This window comes from Falco rusticolus, chromosome Z (genome assembly GCF_015220075.1).
Source record: "Falco rusticolus isolate bFalRus1 chromosome Z, bFalRus1.pri, whole genome shotgun sequence".
In the NCBI taxonomy this organism is placed as follows: domain Eukaryota; kingdom Metazoa; phylum Chordata; class Aves; order Falconiformes; family Falconidae; genus Falco; species Falco rusticolus.
Genome location: NC_051210.1, coordinates 73,169,615 through 73,195,085, shown reverse-complemented (window position 1 = coordinate 73,195,085; position 25,471 = coordinate 73,169,615). Strand labels below are relative to the sequence as shown.

General features: G+C 56.4%; 5 protein-coding genes across 6 annotated transcripts in view; 4 read left to right on the top strand and 1 right to left on the bottom strand.

Annotated features, from left to right (window-relative positions):
• Nucleotides 1–99: 99 nt before the first annotated feature.
• Nucleotides 100–2,189, top strand: LOC119141641 (avidin-like). The gene is made up of 5 exons (XM_037374133.1): nt 100–200; nt 1,051–1,170; nt 1,288–1,498; nt 1,840–1,960; nt 2,041–2,189. Exons 1-5 carry the CDS (start codon nt 126–128, stop codon nt 2,072–2,074), a joined length of 561 nt encoding a protein of 186 aa, XP_037230030.1. The 5' UTR covers nt 100–125; the 3' UTR covers nt 2,075–2,189.
• Nucleotides 2,190–8,038: 5,849 nt separating this feature from the next.
• Nucleotides 8,039–9,930, top strand: LOC119141483 (avidin-like). The gene is made up of 4 exons (XM_037373856.1): nt 8,039–8,162; nt 8,724–8,937; nt 9,412–9,532; nt 9,823–9,930. The coding sequence occupies exons 1-4, from the start codon at nt 8,091–8,093 to the stop codon at nt 9,920–9,922; spliced, it is 507 nt and encodes a 168-aa protein (XP_037229753.1). The 5' UTR covers nt 8,039–8,090; the 3' UTR covers nt 9,923–9,930.
• A 2,058-nt stretch (nt 9,931–11,988) lies between these two features.
• LOC119141928 (avidin-like) lies at nt 11,989–13,548 on the top strand. Its single transcript, XM_037374634.1, has 4 exons — nt 11,989–12,060; nt 12,572–12,782; nt 12,881–13,013; nt 13,435–13,548. The coding sequence occupies exons 1-4, from the start codon at nt 11,989–11,991 to the stop codon at nt 13,466–13,468; spliced, it is 450 nt and encodes a 149-aa protein (XP_037230531.1). The 3' UTR covers nt 13,469–13,548.
• A 3,320-nt stretch (nt 13,549–16,868) lies between these two features.
• Nucleotides 16,869–24,299, bottom strand: CREB3 (cAMP responsive element binding protein 3). The gene is made up of 10 exons (XM_037372666.1): nt 23,070–24,299; nt 22,214–22,372; nt 21,858–22,131; nt 21,535–21,647; nt 21,224–21,316; nt 20,559–20,665; nt 19,144–19,212; nt 18,911–18,995; nt 18,702–18,780; nt 16,869–18,326 (listed from the first exon to the last, which is right to left on the bottom strand). Exons 2-10 carry the CDS (start codon nt 22,370–22,372, stop codon nt 17,980–17,982), a joined length of 1,326 nt encoding a protein of 441 aa, XP_037228563.1. The 5' UTR covers nt 23,070–24,299; the 3' UTR covers nt 16,869–17,979.
• Nucleotides 24,300–24,657: 358 nt separating this feature from the next.
• Nucleotides 24,658–25,471, top strand: part of TLN1 (talin 1) — a 35,182-nt gene continuing 34,368 nt past the window's right edge. For both annotated transcript variants that reach the window (XM_037373498.1, XM_037373495.1), the window contains exon 1: nt 24,658–24,746. The gene's annotated coding sequence lies outside the window, so the exon portion shown is untranslated. The remainder of the gene's footprint in view (nt 24,747–25,471) is intronic.

The following is a 25,471-nucleotide window of genomic DNA, read 5'->3' as shown; positions in this document are numbered from 1 at the left end:
CTCGCCCCGCTGCCGGTCTCTCTCGCCGGTGCCGCCCAGAAGTTTCCAGGAGGCAGCGGCGGGGCCGGGCCGGGCTATAAAGGAGCCCCTGCCGGGGCCACATTCGGTTTCACCGCCGCAGCCCGATGCGCCGCCGCGCTCTCCGTACCCTCGCCCTGCCCGTCGGGGCGGCCCTGGCCGCGGCCGCGGCGGGGCAGCAGGTGACAGCGGGGCCGTGCGTGGGGGCTTCTGCGGGGGGACACGCGTGGGACACTCGCTCCCCGGGAGAATCGGCATGGGCACGCGTGGGGGTCCCGGGGTCCGGGGAGGGGCACGCTCGGGAGGCGCACCCGCGGGAGGAATCCCCGACAGCATGAAGACACCTTGCTCCAGGGGGTACACTGATGGGAGCTCCTGCCGAGGGGGGTGGTCGGCGGGGGGGCGGGGATGCTCCGGGTTGTGCGTGCCCCGGCAGGGATGTGCATGAGGATCTCTTCCCTGGTGCAGGGGCGCGTATGGGGACCCCTATCCCTGGGGACATGCAGGGGTATTGGGGCAGGGATAACCTCGAAACCCTGCCCCAGGGTGGTGGCTTGCCCCTGCAGGGGGAGGTGCAGCGTGGGAGGGGACAGGCAGTGCTTGGAGCTGGAGCCAGAGCCTTGCAGGTGGGATGCTCCAGGGCTCTGGCTGTGCCACCTCCTTGGCTGTGCAGGAGCTCACGATGAACCTGAGGGCCCTGCCCATCCCCGTGGGCTCCCCACTCGTGCCACACAGTGGTGCCAAGCGCAGCACACGTCCCCACAGGCATGGGTAGGCATGTCCTGGTGTTGCACGGTTCACCTGGCAGCGCTGGAGCAGGGGTCCTGCCTGTATTACTGCCTGCCTGGGGCTCCTGCCTTTAGCTCTTCACCTCTCCCCTTCTGCTCAGCTTACTCCAGCTTTTGGCCCTCCTGCCATGGCTGAGATGGCAGCAACTTTATAAACCATGTCTCTTAAAACTGAGTGTGGGGCTCCAGAGACACTTCACTTGCCATCACCTACAGCTTGCCCCTATTTTCCTTCTTTTCCAAGCTTCTCTGCCAGGCAGCTGAGATCCCCAAGGAGGGAAAGGTTGATGTGAATGAGGAAAAGGCAACAAACACCAGCTGGTGGCTGGACCGTAAGCAGAAACACCCTGCAAAGAATGGCAAGGTGGGTCCCAGCACTGTGGTCATTAGGAGGGGTGTGAGCAGGGGGCTCAGCCTGCAGGGCAGTGCAGTGCCTGTGTGCAGGCAACCCCCAGGGACACATCTGATTGTCCCCTGGCAGTGCAACCTGACCGGCTGGTGGGAGAATGACCTAGGCTCCAAGATGCATGTGTCCACAGTTGACAACCAGGGCAACTTCTCCGGCGAGTACTACACCGCTGTGTCGAACACCCAGAAACCCATCAAGCCGTCCCCCCTTGTTGGATCCCAGCACTTGGACGAGGACGGGCAGTGCACCTTTGGCTTCACTGTCAACTGGAAGAAGTTTTCTGGTTGGTAGCTGCTGTGCCTGGATAGGGTTCTGGAACGGGGAGGGGAGCTCAGGCAGGTCCCAGCACCCACCCCAGTCCCTCTGTGCCCTCTCCTGTCCCCAGTCTGTCCTTCCCTGATCTCTCCCCACTCTGGATGGTTTCTGCAGACAGCAGGATACCTCCTGAAACACTGGTCGGGCTAGGCAACATTAAGAGTTGCTTTGGTAGCATCCCTGCCACAGAGCATTTCCCTGCAAACATTGGGATCCACACGGGCTCTGTGAACATTAAACCCACCGGTGCTTTTGAAGCCCCAAAAGCAGCTGGGGTCCCACTGTGATGCTAAGTTACTGGTCCCCCAGACTCCACAGCTGTCTTTGTGGGCCAGTGCTTTGCTGTAGATGGTAGAGAAGAGCTCCTGCAGACCTCCTGGCTGCTGCGGGAGAAGGTCGACTCCCTGCCCAGCAACTGGAAAGCCACCAGGTGAGCCAAGGGAAACCCAGCCTGACTGGGATCCTGCCCCTCTGCTGGCTGGACACTAAGGGGCTTCTGCTTCCCTACAGGACTGGATACAACACCTTCACTCGCGTGGGCTGAAAGGAGAAGAGAGAACCACCTCCAGTCAGCTGGGCTTGGGAGACCAGGAAATCACTTAGTAACATCAGTGTTAATCAGCATTTGGGATTGTTATCAGCTCTGAATGATGTCCCCAAAACCCAAATAAAATTATTTTTTTTCCTCTAAACCCAACCTTGTGCAGTCTGTGGATATGTCCTGGGGAAGCTGGGTAAAGCACTGCAGTGGGTACGGGCTGAAGCTCTAACCCCATTATTCCAGGAAGAGTCTGGCCCCTGGAAAGCATCTTTTCCAGCCCAAATGGGATGGTGTGTCCCCAAAGTGACCCTCTGACACCAAGCATGGGCCAGCACTGGCTCTTCCCTGCTCAATGCTGCACAATGTGATGGAGGGTAAGCTGGGGAGCCCTTCTGTACCCAAAAAAGCTCCCCAGCTCCAAGGCAGGCAGATGCAGAGTCTCGGCTGTGTCCGTATTCCTGGCAAGCAGCCAGGGCTGCTCCATACTGGCAGGACAGCACTGGTAGCTGCAGCACATCCTGCCCCAAAACTCTTCTTAGGGAAATGTGTGTGATTTACTGGAAATCAGACGTCCTGCAATTCCAGCCCAACCCTCTGCAATTCTGGCTTTGTGACTTACTGTGATGAGCAGGGATGGTGCTGCCTCAGTCACACCACTCAGCCAAACCAAATGATTTCCAGGAAATCCAGCTTGAGTCTGTGGGACACCACAGCTGTTGTACAGAAGTTCCTGTGAGTATGCAGGGAGTAGTGTGGTTTGACTTGATGAACATGTTTATGCACAAAACCAAAAGTGACAGGTGCTGCCTAACACTCAAATCCACTGAGCGATGCCTGGGGTGAGGAGGGGTGTTCACAGTCTTTGAGTTGCTTCAGTAAAGACAAACACCTGTATATCTGTACTAAATCCCCAACTCTGTGCTGAACCACCGGGCTCCACTGGTTTTCCAGAGCTGACAATCCTTGCTGAGGGCCAGTCGGCACGCAATGATTAACTCAGTCCCACCTCACCATGAGTATCAATCTGGCATTTAGAATCCTCTGTTTTGAGGACGAGAACTCCAACTACTGGACAGGTCGATGAGCCTGGATTTCTCGCCCCCAGGCAGGGATGCCTCTTTGGCAAAACTTGTGCCTCTGGCTATGTTGGATGTTACCCAGGAAAGTATTGTTAACACAAGCACTGAACTCTCAACCCTAGTTCAATTTTTGCAGTAAGTGCATTTATCAAAGGCAATTCTGAATTTGTCTGTCACCATAACAGATCATCTATCTTTTCAACCTTGTGAAACTGTTTCAGTGAAAGGTCTTGAAAGGGCTCTGATAGCCAAATGTTGACACTGATAAGTGGTTGTACATGTAACCCTTTAGACCTACACTGTTGACCAAGTCTGAGACTAGGATTAGATCTATCCACACTTAGATTCCCCTCTGAGAAGGAGTTTAGAAAGCTCACGACTCAACAGGTGAGCTTTTTTGTCCCCTGGCCACGCATCAGACTCACATCCATGATGTGACAGGGTCTGAATCTGAAACTTGGTCCTCAAGGGGTTCAGTCCCCAAATAACCCCAGATGGTGCTGCACGCCCTGCACTGGTGCCCTGCCTGGGATGTGAGCAGGATAAAGGCAGGAGTTGGCTGGTGGGGCTGCTACCTTCTGTGGCTCACCTGGTTTAGCAAATCTCGTGCTAACAGCATTCATGGCTTTAGCAAGTTTTCCACCTGCTCTGCCTTAGCCCACCTTGTTGCAGACTTGCATGTGGTTTGCTTTTCACTTTTTTCTCCCTTGGGTTCATCTTCTGCTTCTGGACTGATGTTGCCATTTCCTTGTCGGTGCCTCCCTTGAATTTCTCCAGCTTTTTTGATTCTCTTACAGCCTTTCTGAGCAGAATGCTTTTATACCACCCCCCTTCTATGGTGTCATTTGGTCTGTGCAGGCTTTTATCCGCTTCACAGGAACCAAAGAATTAGGAAAGAGGGTGACAGAAGGACCACAAGACTCTGCTCTTACCCTGAAGTGTGTCCAGCTCAGCAGTGGGGCATCCCGCTAAGCCCGCAACCTTACTGCATGCATCCTCCTGATTTTATTATTGCCTTCATGTCAACATTTCTCCAGGGCAGGGCTCCCAGGAGGCTGTACAGCCATCCTTAAGGTGCTCCAGCAAGGCAGCATTGCTAACCATGGTTTGAGAAGTCTGCAACCCCCTCTAGGTAGCCCTGGTGCCAGTGAGAAATGCAATAGGCATGGGCTGACAGAGCTGTTTGCAAGGCTAATCCCTGCACAAGGGCACTCAGCAAGGCTGTGATGCATCCAGTATCATGGTTTTGGAGTAGCAGGTGATAGTACATGGTGTGCCAGGGTGCCTGCAGGCATCTGGGGGAGGCTGTGGCTGAGGATGCGCCCCTGTGCGTGTTGAGCATTCATCAGCACTGGGTTTTACCCAGCTCCAAGACCTGATCGCAGTGGTTTGCACACTGCTTGTGTCTGCGCTGCCTCTCTGAGCCACAAATGTGGCACTATTGACTCCTTCCAGCTCAGGCTCATCAGCAAGGCAAAGGTGAGCAGTGGGTCCCCTTCAGCCTCACTGCAGACCTCCCGCTTGGAGGAAAACCAGCTGTTGCTGCTGCATGGCAAGGCTTGGTCATGCTCATTCATGCACAGTGCGTGCCTTCAAGGGCATGGGGAGCTGGAGGAGGCAGGAGGCACCTTGCAATCATGCACACCATATAGCTGCTGCTGCGTCTGTGTTGCACAGGTGCTCACACATAATATATTGGTTAAAAAACCTAATTTGTTGGGATCTTGGCATGGGATAATGCTCACCTAGGGGACCAAATGCCTCAAACAATTGGTCACTGTTAGAATGGAGGAGACCCCTTCTCCAGCACTTACATGTCTTACCTACATGTGGGAGAACGTTTTACTCTTCCATTTCTGCAGGGACTGTTCTATGTCTCAACACTGAACATCTTAGTGCCCAACATCCCTTTCAGCCCGGCTGTTGTCCCACCTAAACAGATGGAGCTGCGGAGTTCCCAGATCACTCAGGGACTCCATGGCTGGTCAGTTTGGGTGTGTGCACAGGCAAACCTGGTATGCAGCCATGCTGCAGTGATGACAAACGAATAAATTTGATTTTCAAGCCTTTAACTTGACTTATAAATGAAGTCTAATAGCTCTTGGCCCTCCACTGTGTTCATGTGGTTGTGCCAACCCCTTGGTAGGGACCACACACCCTCCTCTGCTCCTCTGTTTCTCTCCTTGGTTCATGTCTGGCTGCAGCCTGAGGATGGAGGAGTGCCTTGGCCAAGTCCCCAGCCTCTCCTGGCGCTGACTGGGAGCCAAGGCAGCTTCCCAGATGCAATCTGCCTCCCCAGCACATGGCCAAGCTCATCACATTTGGCAGTACATAGCCCTGGGTGAACGGGGGACCTGTGGCTTGCCTACCTTCACCACTGCAGCTCCTGGTGGTGCCCGCTCCTGCCATCCTGCACACACCCAGGCTGTGCTGCAGCACTGGTGCTGAGACCGGGCACTGGATCAATGACCTGGGCTCCATCATGACCATCCTGGCCGTGAATGGAAGAGGTGACTTCAGCAGCTCCTACCACACAGCTGTGACAGCCACCACAAATGAGATCCAGGTGTCACCGCAGCAGGGGTCCCAGCACCGCTCAAACCAGAAGAGCCAGCTCTGGTTTATTCTGTGCTGTGTCCCTTTGGCTTCACCATAAACTGGAGCTTTTCAGGTGCTTCTTTCCCAGCTTCCCTGCGGTGTCCTCAGACCTCCCCTGCCCACTCTGTGGTGTTCCTGATGTTCTGCTCTTCATTGCAGTATCCTTGATGATCCCCTCCCTTCCCCTGTGATGACCCAAATGGTTCCCCATCTCCACAGTGTCCTCAGGGCTTCCCAGCCCTTCTTGTGGTGTCCTTGATGGTCCCCTGCCCTCCTGTGGTGTCACCGGTGCTCCCTCAGCCCCAACACCAGAGCTGCATGGCTGATGCAGTCTCCTGTTCTCCATCTTTGGCTCTTGTCCCAGCAGGTCCCGCCCAGAATGAGGTGGGGCAGAGCTAGATGCAGGCTCAGTTGGGCTCATTCCCCCATGTCCTGTGTATCCCACACCTTTCCAGTGACATGTACCCAGTACTAGGGGAGAGAAACATCACCCACCTGCAAACAGCCTTTCCCACTCATAAACTAGCAAGCTGTCTGCCTAAGAAGAAAAGCCCCATCCCACCAGTGCCCTCTCCCACCTCCCACCCCTTCATGGGCTGCAAACTCCACCACTGTCTCCATGGACCAGCGAAGAGGGTCTCCCGAGGAGAGTCGGCCAAGTCACGACAATCACACCGATAAGGCTGCATGCCATGCTCACTTTATTAAACAAACAGATCATATTTATAACTTAAACCGACCGCTCACACGGCTCTACACCCAGGGGATTGGATAAAAGTCTCTGGTCACGCGGGCGTCCGTGTCGCTGATCAGTGAGCATGCTGCAGGCGCCTGATCAGAGTGTGCCGAGCAGAGTGTGTTGGTTTCGGGGTTCCCAGGACTTGGTCTGCACCTGGCTTCTTCTTTGTGCGTAGCTTGTTTTCTGTCTCACCCTGCTTGTTCCAAGGACAATTTAAAGTTGCTCTGCAGCTTCAAATAACAGGCCTGGGTTGTCCAACCTGGACGATGGTAACAGATGCCCTCAATCCCTTAAAAATCCCTCTACAGACCAGTGCTTCATGGACGACGACAGGAAGGAAATACTGAGGACCACGTGGATCATGGAAGGTGAGGCTGACAGCTTCAAGGATGACTGGAAAGCCACCAGGTGAGCCCCAGGCTGAGCAGGGCTGCAGGACACTTTTCCATCCCTGTTCTGTGCTAAGGCTGCACCCATGGGTTGCAGTATGGAGACCCCAAGGAAGCACCGAGCCCTGAGGGTGGATGCTGGTGCTGGGAACCAGCTTGGCAGCAAGAAAGTGAGAGTGGTGCCAGGATCCCAAGGGCTTTTGGAGCAAGTTCCTGCGATGGGAGTCGAAGGCAGCTACTGTAATTTTTTAATTAAAAATGAAGTGCAATTTGCACATGAGCATCACCAGAACCTGCTCCCCAAGGAGGAGGAGTATGGCCCTTCTGGTGTCTTCAAGGCCAGGGCAGACGTGCCTCTGAAGGACTCTCAAAGGCAAGCTCATCCCCTGTGCTGAGCAGAGGCCAGAGAGGTCCCTCCTGACCCGGACACAGCCAGGTGCCCTGCAGCATTGGCAGTGATATGTTCACCAGGTTGGATAGATATCTTATAGGAGGTGGCTGTGCTGTGTCCCTGGGCAAGAGCCAGGCACTCCGAGGACACCAAGCCACCTCCACATCTTCAGTACAGTCCCTTGTACCATTAGGGACTCCTTGGGAGGGCTCAGAGAAGGCTCTCTTGTGGAGCTGTACCCTGCCTGGCCTCAAAGCACCATGCATGTGGCATTGTCTCTCATGGGGTCTGTGCACAGGGGCACCATCCACAGAGCATTCCCTCCCACGGAGGCAAGTAAATTTTAATATCTATATATCTTCCAGAAAAGCTCTTCTTCACTTACAAGAGGGATTAATTCAAGGGTGCCCCAGAGGTCCCACTGCAGTGATAGCCGCGGCTCCCAGACCCAGGGAAAGCCTAGCACAGTCAGGAGGAAAAACAATTTAGAAACAGCAGCAGAAGCTTGTCATGCTGGAGGGGGCTGCCATGATGATGAACTCCTGTGGGCAGACACAGAACCCTCTTGGGCAGTGGATGTGCAAATCACCCCTGCGCCTCCATCCTCTGCACAGCCGTGCTCAGCCCTGCGTTCCTCCGGCACTGCCCAGGTCACAGAGACCTCCTCACCTCGCCTGTCCTGGGCACCCTGCCACCAGGCCACCGACTCTGCCGCTGCTGCTGCCAGCTGGGTGCCTGTGGGGCTCCGGTTACAGCCCTATAAAGGGGGCCAGGGCGCAGGGCCGGGAGCGAGCCGTGCTGGGCGCTGCGCAGCCCCGCAGCCATGGGGAGCAGTGCCCTCACCCTGGTCCTTGCCCTGGCCCTGGTGGCGTGTGTCACCCCTGCGGAGAGGAAGGTACGGGGACAGGTGATGATGGGGATGTGGCAGATATGGCACTGGGAGGCAGCGTGGGCAGCCAGAGGTTCTCTCTTAAATGCTATTTTAGGCTGGGAGAAGCAGAACTTTCCAAGCACCTGGTCCAGGCAACAGGCAGGATATCTCCGGGTCACCCCCAGCCAGCTGGTACCACCTCCACAAAGCTTTGTTTCCACAGGGGCACCATGCACAGGTCATTCCCTCCCATGGAGCCTGGGCTCAGGGGTATGATTCATGGGACATCCCTTCCCACAGGGTCTATGCCGAAGGGAACAGTGTGCAGGGCATCCCCTCCCATGGGGTCTGCGTCTGGGTGTACCACGCACACTGATGGGCTGGGATGTGCTGTTCTTGTTGCACTGCCCGCTCAGCAGCGTGCAGCACCTGGGGGAGCATCTCCCCAAACCGGGGACAAGGAGAGCCTTGCCCCACAATTGTGCTCACAGCAGGGCTTGTGGCTTCAGCTGTGGGGCAGTGGGAGGATGGGGTCCCCTCTGCACTGTGTGTGGGGTCAGAGGGCTCATGGCTGTGTCCCTTCAGTGTCACCTCAGCGGGCTGTGGAGGAATGAGCAGGACTCACTGATGGAGATTTCAGTCTTGAGGGACAACGGGGACTTCCAGGGGAGATACCTCACACGGGTCACCCTCGCTGGTGGCTGTGCCTGCGCCTCCCCCCTGAAGGGTGCCCAGCAGCAGCCTAGCGAAGGGGGCTGGCCCACCTTTGCCTTCACTGTGCGCTGGGACAAGTTCTCCAGTAAGTACTGGGACAACTGGGGATGGCATTTTGGGGGCACTGGGAGCTGTGCAGGCGACCAGCAGGATTTTTCCTCCTCTGGGAGGTCTGCTGGGTGATGCTTTGGTGCAGCTAAGCAGAGGGTGGCAGCGGCACCTGCCCAGTCTGGGGCTAATGGGCAATCCTGGGCTTGCACAGGGCAGCCCCTTCTTGCTCAGTGTCTTTGCACCCATCCCAACTGGGCAGCCCAAGGTGACTGCAGTGGGTCTGGACCCCATGAAGGCATGGGGGATGTGGTGCCACAGAGCCTGTCTCACTCGAGGGAGCCACTGGGGATGGGCAGGGTGGGTGGTGGATCCTCCTGGCATGGGCTGGGTGGGCATGCGGCCATTGGAGCATGAACACAGCTGCAGCCAGGAGGACCCCAGGGAGAGGGAAGCAGCCAGTGAGTGTGGGTGCCATTCCCACCACCCGCCCACCAAATGCTTCCCCCAGATGCCACCACCGCCTTCGCTGGCCAGTGCTTCGTGGACACAGGTGGGAAGGAGACGCTGACCACCATGTGGCTGCTGCGTGAAGCTGTTGGGTCCCTCGAGGAGGACTGGAAAGCCACGAGGTAGTAGGGGGATGTGGGGGGCAGTGGCCCCACAGAGAGGCCCTCCTCAGGACCCCTAAGGACAAGCATCCCCCTGGGTGAGGGGTCCACCTGTGGGAACACCCCAGCATGGGTTTGCAGTGGGGATGCTAATGTCTCCTGGCAAGGGGCTTGCCCTGGCCAGAGGCATCCAGCAGCTGCCTGAGACAAGTTGGGGGGTATTTAGGGACATCCCTGTCACCTGCTGGCACTGACACATTCAGTGGGCAATGTCTACAGGTTGTCCCACAAGAACTCTCTGTTTCCTACAGGGTGGGCAGAAACATCTTTACACGCAAACGCACTCCGAAAGGAAAGCTCCTGCAGAGCTTCTTCCCACCCTGTGAGGATGTGTGTTTGCCCACCGAATGACATCTTGCTCCAGCTGCAGCCTGGGCCCCACAAGGCAAGAAAAACCAGCCTCTCACATAAAAATAAAACTTAAAAATCACATCAGCTGTGGTCTTCTTTTCTAAAAAACTGCCCTTGCTCCCTGAGGCAGCTTCAGTCCCCATAGGTACCCCTGCAGAGGTGAGGACTCACCACGGCCCTTCCTCAGGGACATCTGCATCCCTCCCTGATTCTGCCCACCCAGCTCCATGGGCCCATTTCTCACCTCAGCCTAACTCAGTCTTCTACCCTGCACCATCACTCCCCACTTGCCTGCTGGTGGCATAGGTGGCATCAGCATCCCAAATCTAGCTACCTTCCTTGCAGTGCCTTCATATTCACTCCCACCAGATACCTTTCCAGTCCCAGGGCTCTGTGCTTTGCAGGTTGTGTGATGAAGCTAACAGCATCAGTAGATGCGAGACGTTGGTAAAGCACTTCCCTTGCACTGCATGGCACCTGAAGTAAAATGTGAACAGTTAAAGTCCCCATCCTATCATATCCCATTGTACCCCATCCCATCCCACCCCACCCCACCCCATCCCATCCCATCCCACCCCATCACATCCTCCTGGGTTACAACCAGGAATTTTATTCTTCTTTGCCACTGCATTTCAGCAGGGCTACTCTATTTGCCTCTGTGGATACCTGCCAAGCTTAGTCAGCTCTTGCACCACAAAGTTTTTGGCAGGTCCATGGGTGAAGATGAAGCCTCTTGCAGAACTGTTACAAATATAACCCAGCTCTGGGGATGCCAGCACACTAGCCATGTAGTTCATTAAGCCTGGCCCAGCTGCAGTGAGGAGGGTGCACAGTGCTGTGACGTGGAGTGGTGGCTGCTACCTCCCTGGCACCTCAAACAGGGCGGCTTGTCCCTGCCAAACAATGCAGAAAGGCAGGGGCTGGTGTCAGGCTGAAATGGAGCACGGCATCCAGAGCAAGAGCAAGAGATCCCCCGGGGGGTATTTATCAGACCCCTATGATTAGCCTGTGAGTCTGGGACTCAAAAGACAACAAGGGGAAATGAAGTGTCAGGAGAGGGGTTGTTGCCTCTCCACTCACCCCAGCCTCTGGGGCCATGCAGACCGGAGGAAGAGGCGGTGAGCAGCAGCAGCAGCAGTGGGGTCCCTGAGTGTGCTAGGACTCATGGTGGGAACTGGGCAGTGCCACGGCAGGGTGGGACTCCCCCACTCCCAGTACACACATCTCAGCCCTGCTGCCATCCAGTGACCCAACGCTGCTGTCCTGGAAACAGCATGTGTTTATGCAGCTGAATCCTACCTTAATTTTCGGTTGCACACAGCCCCATCCCTGCTCCAGGCGCTCAGGGAGCAGAGAAGCAGCTGAGGAACGCTGGGACAGTACATGCTGTGCTTTGTACATCCAAAGCCCCTAAGTGCAGGAAATACGAGGAAGAGGTGCAAGTACAAGGCTCGTTAGCATGTTGGGTGTGTTTGGCAAACACGACCACTTGGACTCCAGTGCCCCTCTGTGGTTACTCCTTCCTCTAACTCTTGTAAAAGCAAAAGCAGCAAAATCAGCAGCTGATATCGAGAAGATGCTGGGAAAATGTTGTCCCTGCTAAAGAAGAAGGCAGGGCCAGCCTTCCCTCTGGTGCAGCGCTGCAGCTTGCCTCTGTCAGGAACCTCCTGGCACCACCTGGGTGACACCCTGGTCAGGCAGTGGCATCAGCAAAGCAGGATATGATTAAACATTTAAACAGGTAATAAATTCCAGCCTTGCATGCACAGGAGGTGGATTCCAAAGGAAAGCAGTTAATGCTTTCCAGGCTGCTATAAGGGCTTTTAAAAAAGCCTGCGCTTCCACCCCTCTGCACAGCCGTGCTCGGCTCCGCGTTCCTCCGGCACTGCCCAGGTCACAGAGACCTCCTCACCTCGCCTGTCCTGGGCACCCTGCCACCAGGCCACCGACTCTGCCGCTGCTGCTGCCAGCCGGGTGCCTGTGGGGCTCCGGTTACAGCCCTATAAAGGGGGCCAGGGCGCAGGGCCGGGAGCGAGCCGTGCTGGGCGCTGCGCAGCCCCGCAGCCATGGGGAGCAGTGCCCTCACCCTGGTCCTTGCCCTGGCCCTGGTGGCGTGTGTCACCCCTGCGGAGAGGAAGGTACGGGGGTGGGTGACAATGGGGGCGTGGCACTGGCACCCTGCTAGACCCGAAAGGCCGCTGCTGAGGCTTCGGTGCTCAGCCGGGCGCCTGGACCAGCTGATGGGACCAGCGCTATGCAGTGCTGAGGGAAGCTGTGAAGAGGCTGGGAGGGAGGGACTGCTCCTGCAATGATCTTCCTCGCTGTGGGAATCCATCCAGAGACAGGCAAATGGAGCCATGCCCCAGAGAAACCCTGCTTTCCCACCAAGCGTGCACCCTCTGCTTTAGCATGGGGAGGACCCGCTCTCCCCTGGGTGTCACCAGCTACAGCCCAGAGCAGCAGCTGGGCTGAAGGCAATCAGTGCCACAGGTGTAATGCTTGTGCCAAGGTGGCACCAGCTTCACACAGGATCTGTGGCACATCCATCACCGCTGCAGGCATCCCCAGGTAGAGCCAGGGTGGTGGGACGGGAGCAGGATGTCCCCTCTGCCTGGCAGAGCACCCCAAGCCACAGCGTTCGCCTTGCAGTGCCTTCTGTCTGGGTCATGGCGGAGTGACAGTGGCTGCCGGATGGTTGTATCCGTCCTCAGCAAGGATGGCAGCTTCTCTGGTTCCTACTTGCCGGGGCCTGTTGCTGACAACTCCGAAATCCTCACCTCACCACTGAAGGGGTCCCAGCAGGACACAGGGCAGATCTCGCAGCCCATCTTCTCCTTCACTGTGCACTGGCAGCTCCAAGGTAGGCAGGAGGGGGCCATCACCCTGCAGCAGGAATGCCAGCGGGATGCAGGCATCATGCCTCTCCACCCTGATTCGTGACACCTCGGTTCCTTCCAGACTCAGATACAGCACAGACAACCGTCTTCCTGGGCCAGTGCTACGTGGGCACCAACGGGGAGGAGACCCTCCATGCCCTGTGGCTCCTGCGAGAGGCAGCTGACAACCCTGCCGAGGACTGGAAAGCCACCCGGTGAGCACTGGCTCCCAGCCACTCCGTGTCAAGCTTTCCTACACCCCAGGCTGCAGAAGGGAGAAATCCCATGGAATGAGGCATGGCAGGGCCAGGAGGGTGAAATATGTTTGTCACCAGTGATGAACAGGGGCTGAGAAGCATCTCTGTGATGTGCCCCAGGCTGGGTGACCTGAGGATGGGGTCTGGCCCCAGCCGAACCCTCCCAGGACTCCCCCTGCACTCTTCCCAGCAGGGAGAGAGCAGAACACGATGCCCACACCCGGTGCAGCCTCCACTAGAGGGTGTCGGAGCCGGGGGCATCCCGCGCAGCACCCAGTGCGGAACACAGTGTCACCTCGTGGGTTTCCCCTCTGTACGTTCCACCACAGCATAGGTGACCTTGGGTGGGTGAACCACAGTGATCTGGGGTTTTCTGCAGGATTGGCACCAGCGTTTTCACCCGGATAAAATAACAGCAAGCGGAGAAATCCAGGAGGCTCAGGACGACAAGAAGACTGCGCTTCCACCAGCCAGGCTCTGCCTGCACTGACGTGCTGCATCTCAGCAGCTCTCAGCCCACAGGTTCATGCTTTCCCAGGCAAGTTCAGTCTGGCGAGAAGGCTGGGCACCAGGTGCAAAATAAAGGGTTTCTGTGGGGATGCAGGGCTTGGCTCTCGTTTCTGTCCTGCCTCAAACCCACAGGCTTCGTTTTGCCCTGCAGCCACCCTCCTGTGGGAGCTTCCTGCAGCACCACTGAAGACAGCAGGGTCCCTGGGGATGGGGGCTGCCCGTGTCCCCTCCTTGGCAGTGTACAGCAGCATTGCATCTGCAAACCTGTTGCTGTGCTGTGGTTGACTTGTCCCGTGGCTTCCCTCCCAAATGTCCCCAGGGGTGTGGGGCAAACCAGGCAGCGGGATGAGGCACAGCCTCGGTGGGATGCTGTGAGCAGCATATCCCAGGGTTGCAGGCAGGCCAGGCTCCAGGCAGAGCCTTCCATGTGTGAGCAGAGCAAAGGAAGTTTCTTGGGCGCCCAAATGCACGGGGCGGCCACAAATGGCTTTTGCAGAGCCAGCAGCTTCCCGTTCCCAGCCCCAGCGGATGCACTGCAGTGGCTGGCTGCCAGCTGCCCTCCTGCCCCATGGGTGGGGAAAGCTCCCACACAGCCCATTCACAGAGAAAGCCCTCAGCACAGCCACGTCCCTGAGCAACGCACACGAGGGGGACTTTGGCCAAGCCCCTTCTGCACCCTGCATGGCCAGGGAGTATGAAGAGGGGAAGGACGCATCTGGCACTGCTTGGTTTTCTTTCCAGGCATCCCAGCCCAACCTCTCCGCTTTCTGCCTCAGACAACTTGCCAAAGTGGTGCTGACACAACCAGCTCCCATGGGGGCTCAGCAGCCACGGAGCTGAGGTGCCCGGTTCCTGGAGCTGGGGTGAGGCAGTGGTTCCATTGCGGTGTTCCCAGTTGCATTTTTAACCCGGCGCTCAGGTTTCTGCTAGTTTTTCTGTTTCCACTGATATCCAGCAGCTGGTGCTAGTGGATAAAATAGGATGGATCCTAACACGGCGTTTTAGTTTTCCCTTGAAAAGGAGGAGATGCTTTACTTTTACCGACTGAAATTCCCATGTCTCCAAGAAACCCCTGACTCCTATAAAAAAAAAGGGAAAACCTGATTCCTTTAAAGCTGTAATCAGGAAGTGTTTTGTACTGGCCATACAGCCCAGGCCCTCCATGGCAATAGGAGGCAAATTTCGTTTCATAATTTTGTAACTTTCAGTGTGTCATTATTCTGGAAAGGAGATGGCACCACCAACCCTTGAGGAGTCACTAAGCAAAAAAATGAGAGGGTTTCCATTCGGCAACACCCATATGGGACTTGCCAAGGACTGAGCAGAATGTTTTGCCCTGAAAGGCTCATATTTCTGGTCTATTGGCATGCTCCTGTGCTGCTGATACAGACTCCTCTGGGGACATCAGTGCAGGACAGGCTGACCTTGGGGATAACAAAGTGAACACAGCCGGGAGGGCAAGCTGTAACTGGACCATACACTGACTGTTAAGTCAGACCATAACACTGACCCCCAAGTCAAGCTGTAACACCAAGCTAACCAGAGTGCAGGGTTGTGCATGCATGCAAGCAGCGCCAGTGCTCACACAGCCTGTGCTCTGATGCCTGTGGCATCCAAGGGAAAAAGATGTCATGGAGAGTCTGCAGCAAGGAGAGGTAGGAGGGTAGCAGAAATACCAGGCACCTCCTGCTCCTCTGCTTGATGGAAACAAGGTGTGAGCCTCCTTGGCAGAAGGACTCATTCCAGGCATTTTTATCATCACTGCCCTTTAACCCAAGGCGTGAGGCCCAGGCTGGGCTTCCTTCCTTGCACTGGCTTAGAGCCACCTTCTGTGGGACCAGCATGAGAGCACAGAAAGCCATGAAAAATAGCAGCCTTGGGCCAGCATGGGCTGAGACCATGGAGCAACCAACCCTAAAGCTCCCAGTGCAGACAGGTCCGCAGGGTGGTACCAGCACCAGCTCTGGGCTCTGTCATATCCCAGCCTCTGCCACAAGTTTTCTGTGTGGAAAGGCTGAGCTGGCTGGTGCCCGCAGCATCTGGCAGCTGGAGCATGTTCAGCTGCGTTTGATGAGGATCCCACTGTGTTTGCCTGGCTCCCTGCCTGCTCTGTCTGAGCTGTCTCCACTCCTGACCTTTGGCCAAGCAAGCCAGACCGCTGCAGAGCACAGTGCTGAGCCCATCACCCCCAGCCAAACACCAGCTCCAGTGGCTGCTCCCTGCTTTACTGGTAACACCACCATGTCTTATTTTGGATGACTGGTATAGTATTGATTAGTGCTGGGCCAGGGATGCCAGGTGACATCAGTGGAATGACACACCCTAGCCCTGAATTGCACAAAACCCCCTGAAAATCAAGACGGGGTCATAGACCTTCTTGCCACTGCACGCACCTCCTGGGGAAAAAGGCCCAGAGGTTCTCTGGGGATGCCAGTGGGCTGCCTGCCCTGGCCAGGGCAGAGCTGTGACTTGATCCTGTTAAAAGCATGCTGCTGCCTGTCCTGAGACAGGGGCTGTGGGTGAGCCACCCCTTGGCTGTCTCTCCTCCTGGTGCAGAGACACAATGTTCAATTTTATATCTTGTTCACCTGCAGAAGCACCTTTTGCTTCCAGGGTGGGTTGCAAACGTGGTGCTGCCTGCACCTATCGCCTCGCTGAAGGTCCCCAAACCCCATGCTGGGCTCTGCAGGCTGAGCTCAGGGTCTGCTAGTGCCTCCCTAGGGGACCCAGTGACCACAACCAAACCCAGGGCCCAGCCCTGATTTAGCAGCCCCCCAGCACCCAGGGCCCCCCCGTGGCTCCCGGCCGAGGGGGCTGTTGCACTACACTGGCTCTGCTCCGCTTCCTGCAATTGTGCAGCTCCCCGTTACAACGGCAGCGATGGGGGCAGACACCAGCCCCTCACACTTCCTTCTGGGGAAGCCTCTTGCTTCCGTTATCTGCTTGGTCACACGTGGGTGTTGGGTGCTCACAACAGCCACTTGTCTCCAAAAGTGGTTCAAGAGTGGTTTTGGCACCCTTGAAGGGGGGTGAGAGCAGAGCAACCACCCTGAAGCATGCTGCAAGTTTGCAACAAGCCCCTCCACACGGCTGCAGCCTTGGGAAAGGATGGCAGCCCACATTCCCTTTCATTAGGCTGCAAGAGCCATCATCCCTCAGCCTTCCTCGGGTTCCTACCCCCCCACGAGGCTCCCAGCCTCTGGCACAGCCTCTAGCCTCCACTGTGCAGCCCAGCCCCTCACCAAAATGACCATAGAAGACACAGTCATGCATCATTAGTATTTATTTACGTGTTGTTAGTAAGAGAATTATTATTATTCTAATCTACTTGAAGATATTCCTAAATCTATTGTTGTAGAGCTGTTGACCTAGATGACATTTAAAGGCCCCTTCCAGCCCAAACCATCTGATATGATTCTATGAAGCAGAATAAGGAGAGATGCTCAGGAGGTACCACTAAGTTGCACTCCAGAAAAGACACTACTCATCAGCTAAAAGGATTTCTACTCAGCCCTGATGAGCAACCAGAATTGGGAAACTACATCATCAGCCAGCACAGCAAAGCTCTCACACCAGGACATAGCTCTGAAACCATCCTGTGGTGAGGAAAGCCTTCAGAACAGCAAGCAGCGCTGTTGCTCTCTGCTCTATGCACCTCCATTCCTCAGGTTCGAGATGTGTCTTCTCCCTGAGGCTCGGGATCTCCACTCGAACAGCTACAGATAAAAGGCTCAGCCTCTGTGGAAGGGAAACAGCACACATGGCTTGTGAGGGACTTCATATTACCTTCTCTATCCAGGACAGCAGCTGCGCCTGTGGCTCAAAAGCTAGCAGGAACAGGCAACATGCAAGGTCTGTTGCAATGGTAGCACCACTCCCTCAGAGGACATTGAAGGTCAACTAACTCTCTCACAGCTAGAAATCAGGCAAAACGACATGATTAAGGGGAAGGGACAAGAAACAGATGCCACTAGATACAGTAAGAAGTACAGGACTCGGCCTATTCACCTCTGCCTGGGCAGGGAAAAACAGAGCAGCAGCCTCCATCACCAACTGCACCCAGTCGGACCAAGTATGGGCACCTCAGACCCAACCACCTTCACCCTCCCTGCCACAGCCCATCCCTGCGAGCCATGGGACACAGCCAGGGCTGCAGGTCACATCAGCAGCTATAGCAGATTTCCCAGAGTTTCCCACCCCATCAGATAGAGGGCTCCTATAGATATATGGAGTAGAGCATCAGAATGACTCCCTGGTAAAACCTCTGAGCTGCCAGGACTCAGGACGGTATTCCAAATAATCTGTTTTGACAGATTACATGTTAATGCAGCTGCTTGTCCCTGCCCAGCAGGGTGCCCTGCATCACCCCAAGAAGCATGAAGCAGCAGTGGTCACATCTCATTGGCAAGTGCTGCTAAACAACGACAATTCCAGCAGCATATTCCACCCGTTCCTGCCTCTTGCCTTTTAACACCGCCAGCACCGCTGCCTGCGAAGGGTCGCACTGGAAGTCCGGCTCCTGAAGCTGGTGGAGAAAGCCCAGCTCAAAGCCTGCTGCTGCTGGAGGATCAGAAAATGTGCTGCTGCTGCATGAACATGCAGGGTCAGTGCTGGGTGGGTAATACCCTTCTTCTCGTGATTGACTGAGGCTGCCAGATAGCAAGGGGTCCTCGGGCTCCGGGCTGAAATCCTCCAGCATAGCATCCTCACACACAACAGTTTCTACCTCGTTTGGGAACTGCTCGATCTTCTGGGACAGCACTGCAAGAGAGGGAGAGCCAGCCCTGTCATTCCCAGCCTCTCTACTGTCCTGCTCTGAGCACAAGCCACCACAGAGTCCACAAGAGAGGAACAAACTGTTCAACTAGAGCTGCCTTCTCCCAGGGGAGATGGGGAGAGGATGCAGCACAGCTGCGAAGCTTGTGCTCCAAGAGGGACTGGATTCCTCCAGCTCTTGTACTGCCCCTGGCTGCAATGGAGTTGAGGAGAGTCAGCAAAGCCAAACCTAGCAGTCACCCCTGGAAAGAGGCTGCTGCGTTGGTGGCACCCCGAAGTTCAGGCTGTCTCTGAGGAAGGTGCTATGCCATGGGAGGCAGTGCTCCACTGGGAGACAAGCCTCAGCCCCGGGGCACTCACCTCTGAGCTTCAGCTCTGGGTCTCTGCTTTGAATCCAGCAGATGTTAGGGGAGATAATAAGGCAAGACAAAATGATGACCTGGAAACAAAGAACAGCACAGACCTCGGCAAAGGACATGAATAGGCAACATGGCTGCAAAAAATGCCTCTCCCAAACTCACAGGGATAGCAGACAACCCTTCAGAAACACCAGGGCTGAAGCCACTCACCATGGTGCAGGTTCTTCTGATGGTACTTTTGGTGGTAGACATTGCGACCAAGGCCTGCAGTTTCTGCAACTGCTCGAGCAGTGACCTGCAGGAGAGCCAGCAGCGTAGGTTAATACAGTGGCTGAACTAAGAGCTGCACACTCCTGTCTCCCCTCTTTGCAGCCATGGAGGCCACAGTCCCAAGAGGAAAAGCCTTCCCTCCACATCTCCTGCCATGACCAACAAGGACTCACATGTTCTCCTTCTGCAGCACCTCCACCTTCCTCTCCAGCTCCTTCTTCTGAGCTGTGTGGGCTGCCACCCTTCCCAGGAAAGATAAGCAGTACAGGGGAAAAACAGAGAGGTTTTTTTTAGTTGACAGCAGGAACTTCACCAGAGTCTCTCCTCAGGTAAGCAGCCATCACCTCTGAGTGGCTGGGGCAGATAAAATTGCTCTTGGCGTGTTCCAGAGCAAAGCCCAGAGAGTCCCCTTGCCACATTTGGGGAGAGGTGAGCCCTGGCCAGTCCTGCAGAGAAGACCAGACTAATCCCTAAGGATGCTTGCTCCTAGCAGAACAGCAGCCCTGCAGATCTGTGATGTCAGGCTGTATGGCAAACTAGCCTGACCTGGGAAACGTGCTGGATCTGGCAGGCCAGCACCTGGCTTGAACAAAGCAAGGTCTGGGCCATCTTCAAGTGTAAGAGAGCAGGGAACAGTATGCCCCAAGCTTCTGAGCCCCCTGAGGAGCTGCTGTTCCACAGGGTCAGCCTCACTTTCTGCCTAGGGTAGCAAGACCCCAGCAGTGGCACAGCACAGCTGCTTGTGACTGGTGCCCCCTGCTCCATGTCCTTGGCAATGTTGTTAGCACAATTAATTCCATTTTATGAGCTGGGCAGCCATTCTCTGTGACTGTAGGTGACATAGTTGTTTCAGTCTCCTCGCTATCAGGCCCTGAAGGTCTTGTGTACCAAACAGACAAGCCAAACTGATTTTTTCTCCCCCCCTTAGTGGCCTCAAGGTCCCTGGGCACCAGGCTGGTTACTCCCTTCTCTACTGGTCTTGAAGGTCTCGGGCACCCGGCCAGCCCAGAGCTGTTGATGACCCTGTCACAGAGCAGGGAATCGTAACAGCACACAGAGAACTATGCATAAAAATCAAGCAGTTAAGTCCTAAGGAGGAACTTGGACTGGAGCTGCCACTGGACAGTGAGAGCCAGGACCACCTCAGACCAGGGACACCCACCATCATTTGCTTTCTCCCATGCCTGGGGAAGTAATTTGTATTCCTTTGTATCATTTTTTGAGTCTAGATTATGATCATTATATTGATACAGCAAACCATGTATTAAGAGCTGACCTGATCTGCAGAGAGTTCAGGTGATTAGAAATCATAAGTTAAGCTGTATTAGGATCTCGGCAACTTCACATTTTAAGTAAAGTTTTATTATAAATTCTGTATTATGCTGCTTATAGGTTGTACTACATTGATTCTGCTTGTAGAAATCCTGTGCTATTCTAATTATAAATTCTGTGCTATACTAATCACAATATGTTAAGAAAACAAAGGTTTAATTGAAACTACGATGTAGTGCCATCATCATTCTGCCAAGGATCTCTAAAAGAACTGTCTGTCCCCTCAGTGTCAGGTGACACTGCTGTGTGCCCATACCTCCGTTCCAGGACATCTATGTAGATCTTCCTTCTGTGACGACTATCCCGGGCTAACTGCTTGTTCCGGATCTTCCGACGCACTTTCTTCAGAACCTGCTCTTCAGCCTACGGGGTAATTTCTTGTTAGCAGCAACCCCAGGGCACTGGCAATCCAACCCTCACAAACCCCGCATACATCTCAGTGCACAGCTCCATGCTTTTGTCCTCTGTCCCCCCCACGCCACTGAATGAGCTGCAAGGCAAACTCTGGCCTGCTGATGAGGCCACCAGCTTCCAGTAGAGCAAAAGTGAGGCATACCTAAAGGCGATGAAAAGCACAAAGCTCACAAGGCACTAGGCAAGCAGGAAAAAATAGGCTGGAGGCGTAACTCCCTCCTGCAAGCAGTCATACGTGGGAAGTCTGACAGTGGCCAGGTCTCATTGCTTTTTGTATCTGCCTGATTAGCAAAGCAGAGGCTTCTGTGCATGTGGACAGCCCCCAGGCCTCAAAAGGAGGAAAAGGACACAAAGCCCTGCTGCTGCATGCTGCCCTGAACACAGCGCCTGGGCACCAGTGCTCTTGCCAAGGTGTCATCCTGCATTTTCAAACCCCTGCTCTGGCTGAAGCATTCAAGTGGTCCAAGTTTGTTTGGGAGTGACAGGCTGTATGTAGCAAGGACTCACTTTAGTCAGGGGCAGACGGAGTGGTAATGAAACACCTTCTTTCTTCAGTAGCTGACTCTCCTCCACTGTCAGGACCAGCTCTGGGAAGTCAGACTGGAAAACAGCAAAAATACACCCGCTGAGAATGCAAAATAAAAGGCGACCATATCAGGGCAGAGAGGGCATGCAGAAATCACACAGAACCAGGATCAGCTCTCTTAAAGCAGCATCATGATTTCCTCAGAGATACTGCTCACAGGAGCCAAGCCATGAGAGAAGGGGAGATGTGAGCAGAAGCAAAGGCTGGGGCCCACACACATGATAGTCAGTACCTGCGTGATGACTCCACATCCAGGCTGCTGTCCGGCACCTACAGCAACAGCAGTGGGGAAACTGGACTTCCGTTTCCGTGCCCGCCTTCTGCCCGTCAAACCCCTCTGTGTCCCTGGAGAAGGGAGTAAGAGTCAAGCACTGGGCCTCAGTGAGGCAGCACCTGATCAACCAGCTTTGAGTAATGTGAAAACACAATTTTATGGCAACAGAAAGCCACTAAACTTACCTCCATTGCTGCCTGGCACCCACTCAAAAAGCCCCAATGTGGGACTGCTTTTCTGCCCGTAGCCAGGACAGAAAAAGCCCATGCAAAACAACTTACCAAGGTCAATGGAAACATCTCTTTCTGCTATGTCAGACATCACGCTTTCCGGCATAGACCAGTCCTGATGGAAGGAATAGTTGTGATCATTGTGCGCAGTGTACAAGTTCTGAGAAATGCCGGCCAAATTGCTGTCAAGGCTATGGGACAGATGCTGATCTTCAGAAATGCTGCTGTCACTGCTGCTAGGTGAACAACCCTGCAGCAAGTCTGGTCCATCCTCGAAGGTCCTCAGCAGGGAGTTGACAAAGTCATCAAATTCCTTGTCCCGAAGCTGCAGAAAAAAAGCTTTAACTCAAGAGGGAGCCAAAGCTCCTGAATTACAACACAGCATCAATTCCTCCCAAAGAACTCACCTCAGAGTCTAGCAGGTTACAGCCTTCCAGGAGATCTTTCTCCTCCCCAGGCAGGAGACCTTTCTCCTCCCCTGGGATTTCAGCGTAGGGACCATCATCTTTCAGGAGGAAGTCAAGCAGATCCTCATCTGTCAGGAGAGGCAGTTCCTCTGGCCACATCTGAGCAGGACATCCAAAGTGAGCACAGGCACAGGGAGAGACAGCAGCAGTCCTTTGAGATGTCCCTCAGACCCTACAAACAAAGTCTCCCCGTGCAACAGCAACAGCCCTGCAGTAATGACCAGCCCATGAGTACTTCCCAACAAGGCTATTAGACCAGCAGTGGTGGCCCCACCACACCAGTTTCCCCACCAGACAACTGTGATCCACCCACAGCAGCCATAATCTGGCCAGAATGTAAAAGCCTCTGGAAGCAAAGGCTACTTGGAAGGGCGACAGACTTTCTGCTGCAGAAATTGTGTATGATCCAGCTGTTCCACTGAAGCCTGAAGGTGCACACCACTGGTATGCAGCCAGCAGGGCCAGCCTCCTGTTGCAGGCAAATTACTAAGAGAAGTCATCATTGTGGGGTTAACTAAAAGAGTTCTAGTAATGACTAAACGATAATTAATCAACAATTGAATGGAAACAAAATAGTAATCAAATGGTGATTAACCAGTCATTGAATGGTAATTAAAACAGTTATTCGGCAATGACTTGATGATTTAAACAACAATTTAGACAGCAGTCAAACACTGCACACTTATTACACTTCTAATAATTAAGCTATAGCTAGAAATATATCTCTATATATATGTATATATCTGTGTCACCAGCATACAACATAGATTCAGGCTGAATGTAAGATGCCACTTACCTTGCTGTAGGTATCAGATGCTGGGTGAAGAGTCTTTCAGCCTTGAGGACCAGCTCTGAGAGGTGTCCCGGCTCGAGTGGGAGCTCACTGCAGTGCCGCCCGCTGCTGTGCTGCAGAGCTCAATGGGCTGGTGGTGGAGGCTACAGGCATTTATATGTGAAGCGATAGACTGGTAGTCAAACCCCCCTTGGTGTTTCTGCAGCTGCAGCAGTTTTAGTTTTGTCTTGTCCCAGCTCAGGCTGGAGCCGTTATCTCCTGATAAGATGTACCCTAGACTCTTCGGTCCCTGAGATGATGTGGCCTCGTGTGGTTCTCATGGTTTACACAGCAGGGCTGTAATCAACAAGGCCTGCTTGTTGGTGATGCTTGAACCAAAGCATGGCTCATGCAGTCAGAATAGGAGGGCAGCAATAATACCTCCCTATTAGAGAAACATCTGTATATAGCTGGCAGGTGTCACAGTAAAAAAAAACCCACCCACAACCAAACCAAAAACAGAAACAGAAAACCCAGCAAAACCATCAAACGGCAAAAAAATCCCATCCCAAACCAGAAGACCAGGGCAGACCCCAGCCACGGGCTGCCGGGGAGCAGACTGCTGGTGTGTGGGGCAGCCCTGCATGGCCAGTGGGGTCTGGCCAGCGGGTCGGGGGCACTGGGCAGCACTGGGAGCGCTGGGCCCTGGCTGCTGGACACCGAGGGCTGGCTGCCCGGAAAAGGTTGTGCTGGGTGGGCAGCAAGGGGTGGGCGAGAGCATAGGCGAGAGCATAGGCAGAAGTGGGGTACGCTGGAGCCGCCTGGGGCAGGGACCGTGCCCATCGCTCCGAGGGGAGCCAGGCAGCCTTCCGCGGCCGCAGCGGTGGGGCCGGCCCCCGGGCCAGCACGGCGTGCTGGGGTCGGGCTGACAGCGCCGGGCTCACAGCACCGCGGCCAAGGGGGGCGCATCCCGACAGCGCCGCAGCCGCGGGAGGGCACAGCCGGGCTGACAGCGCCGCGCCAGACCTTCCGGCCTCCCTGGCGGGGGCTGCGGCCTTGCCGTGGGCCGTGTCCTGCCGAAGGCCGCCGGCGTGGGTCGGGGTGGAGAGGCCGGCGGGGGTGTAGGTGTGGGGCGGCCGGGTTGAGGGGAGGGACCGGTGCCCCCCCCCCCCCCCCCGCCTCCAGCGCCCCGGCGGCCGCCGACCGCCTCCCAGCAGGCCCCATGCGCGGCGGCGCGGGCGCCCATTGGCCAGTGACACGTGGGCCACGGGAGCGCGCGGTGGCGGCGGTGGCGGCAGCGGCGGCGGGGGGGAGGGGGGGGGCTGGGCGCGTCCGTGGGCGCCCGCGGGGTGACCGGGGTGCGCGGGCCCCGGGGGTGCGGCGGGCCTGGGCGCAGGCCCTGGGCTGCGATCGGGCGGCGGAGTGCGGCCCCGGGGCGCGGCGCTGGGCCGTGCCCAGCCGCGGGGCGCTGGGCCTAGGCGCGCGGGTACGGAGCAGCGCGCAGCCCCGGCCGTGCGGCCGGGATGCCGGGGGGCACCGGGCGGAGCGCAGCCCCGCGGGGCCGTGCCGTGCCGAGCCGCTCGGCGGCGCGTCGTGCCTCGGCGCATGCGTGGCGGGGGGCGGTGGGGCGGGAAGCGGGCGGTGCCGCCCCGCTCCGCACAGCCTCGGCGGGGCCGCTGCGCTGTTCCTGGCCGCACACAGGTACGGGGACGAGGGAGACGTGGGGTCACAGTAACGGGGGAGGGGTCCCGGTGACCAGCAGCACTTTGCCTCACGGGGGGTTGCCGGAAACGGATGTCCTCTGGGGAGCACACGCACACACACACACACCCCTCCCCCCCCCCCCGCATACCGGGGCGGGGGGGGAAGTAGCGTCCCGGTTACCGGGGGCCCTGCTTCCACCGAGGCTTCTCCCCCGGGTGCGGTGACCCAGGGGCTTCCGGGGGTTGGTCACGCCTTGGCCTGTCGTTGGGGTGCGCCCCGCCGCCCCGGGGCTGGCGGCACCCCGGCACCGGCGCCCGCCGGCGTCCCGGGACAGCACCGGCGAGACGAGCGGGCTGGGCCCGGCTCCGTTAATCCCGGCTCTGCCTTTGCCCTGCCCCAGAACGGCGGCCGCCGCTGCAGGCCGCGGCCTGAGCCAGGCCCGGCCCGGCACCCTGCCTCGGGGGTCTCTGGGCACCAGACGGCCGAAGCCTGCCCGCGGTCGCGGCCCCCGAACCGGGGAGGCGGCTTCGGTGCCGCCGGGGTACGTCGGCGAGCTGTGGCCTCGCCTTTCCTGCCCACCCTGCCGGTGCGCGGGGGAAGCCAGCCGGGAAGGGTGTCTCCGGCCTGCGGCGCGGCTCTGGGTGGGGACGCCGGCGGACGGGCCCCCCGCAGCGGGGGGGCGCCCGGCCGCCCCTGCCGAGCCTCCCGGGACACGGAGCTGG

What these genes read in the sequence shown, in the direction of transcription:
- LOC119141641 (XM_037374133.1), top strand. Translation starts at nt 126, where the DNA reads ATGCGCCGCCGCGCTCTCCGTACCCTCGCCCTGCCCGTCGGGGCGGCC. An exon ending in CGGCCGCGGCGGGGCAGCAG is followed by an intron (nt 201 to 1,050) that starts GTGACAGCGGGG and finishes TTCTTTTCCAAG; the next exon opens with CTTCTCTGCCAGGCAGCTGA. An exon ending in CAACTGGAAGAAGTTTTCTG is followed by an intron (nt 1,499 to 1,839) that starts GTTGGTAGCTGC and finishes CTGGTCCCCCAG; the next exon opens with ACTCCACAGCTGTCTTTGTG.
- LOC119141483 (XM_037373856.1), top strand. Translation starts at nt 8,091, where the DNA reads ATGGGGAGCAGTGCCCTCACCCTGGTCCTTGCCCTGGCCCTGGTGGCG. An exon ending in TCACCCCTGCGGAGAGGAAG is followed by an intron (nt 8,163 to 8,723) that starts GTACGGGGACAG and finishes GTGTCCCTTCAG; the next exon opens with TGTCACCTCAGCGGGCTGTG. An exon ending in GAGGACTGGAAAGCCACGAG is followed by an intron (nt 9,533 to 9,822) that starts GTAGTAGGGGGA and finishes TGTTTCCTACAG; the next exon opens with GGTGGGCAGAAACATCTTTA.
- LOC119141928 (XM_037374634.1), top strand. Translation starts at nt 11,989, where the DNA reads ATGGGGAGCAGTGCCCTCACCCTGGTCCTTGCCCTGGCCCTGGTGGCG. An exon ending in TCACCCCTGCGGAGAGGAAG is followed by an intron (nt 12,061 to 12,571) that starts GTACGGGGGTGG and finishes TTCGCCTTGCAG; the next exon opens with TGCCTTCTGTCTGGGTCATG. An exon ending in GAGGACTGGAAAGCCACCCG is followed by an intron (nt 13,014 to 13,434) that starts GTGAGCACTGGC and finishes GGTTTTCTGCAG; the next exon opens with GATTGGCACCAGCGTTTTCA.
- CREB3 (XM_037372666.1), bottom strand. Translation starts at nt 22,372, where the DNA reads ATGTGGCCAGAGGAACTGCCTCTCCTGACAGATGAGGATCTGCTTGAC. An exon ending in AGATGTTTCCATTGACCTTG is followed by an intron (nt 21,648 to 21,857) that starts GTAAGTTGTTTT and finishes TCCCTTCTCCAG; the next exon opens with GGACACAGAGGGGTTTGACG. An exon ending in GTGCTGCAGAAGGAGAACAT is followed by an intron (nt 18,996 to 19,143) that starts GTGAGTCCTTGT and finishes GCTCTCCTGCAG; the next exon opens with GTCACTGCTCGAGCAGTTGC.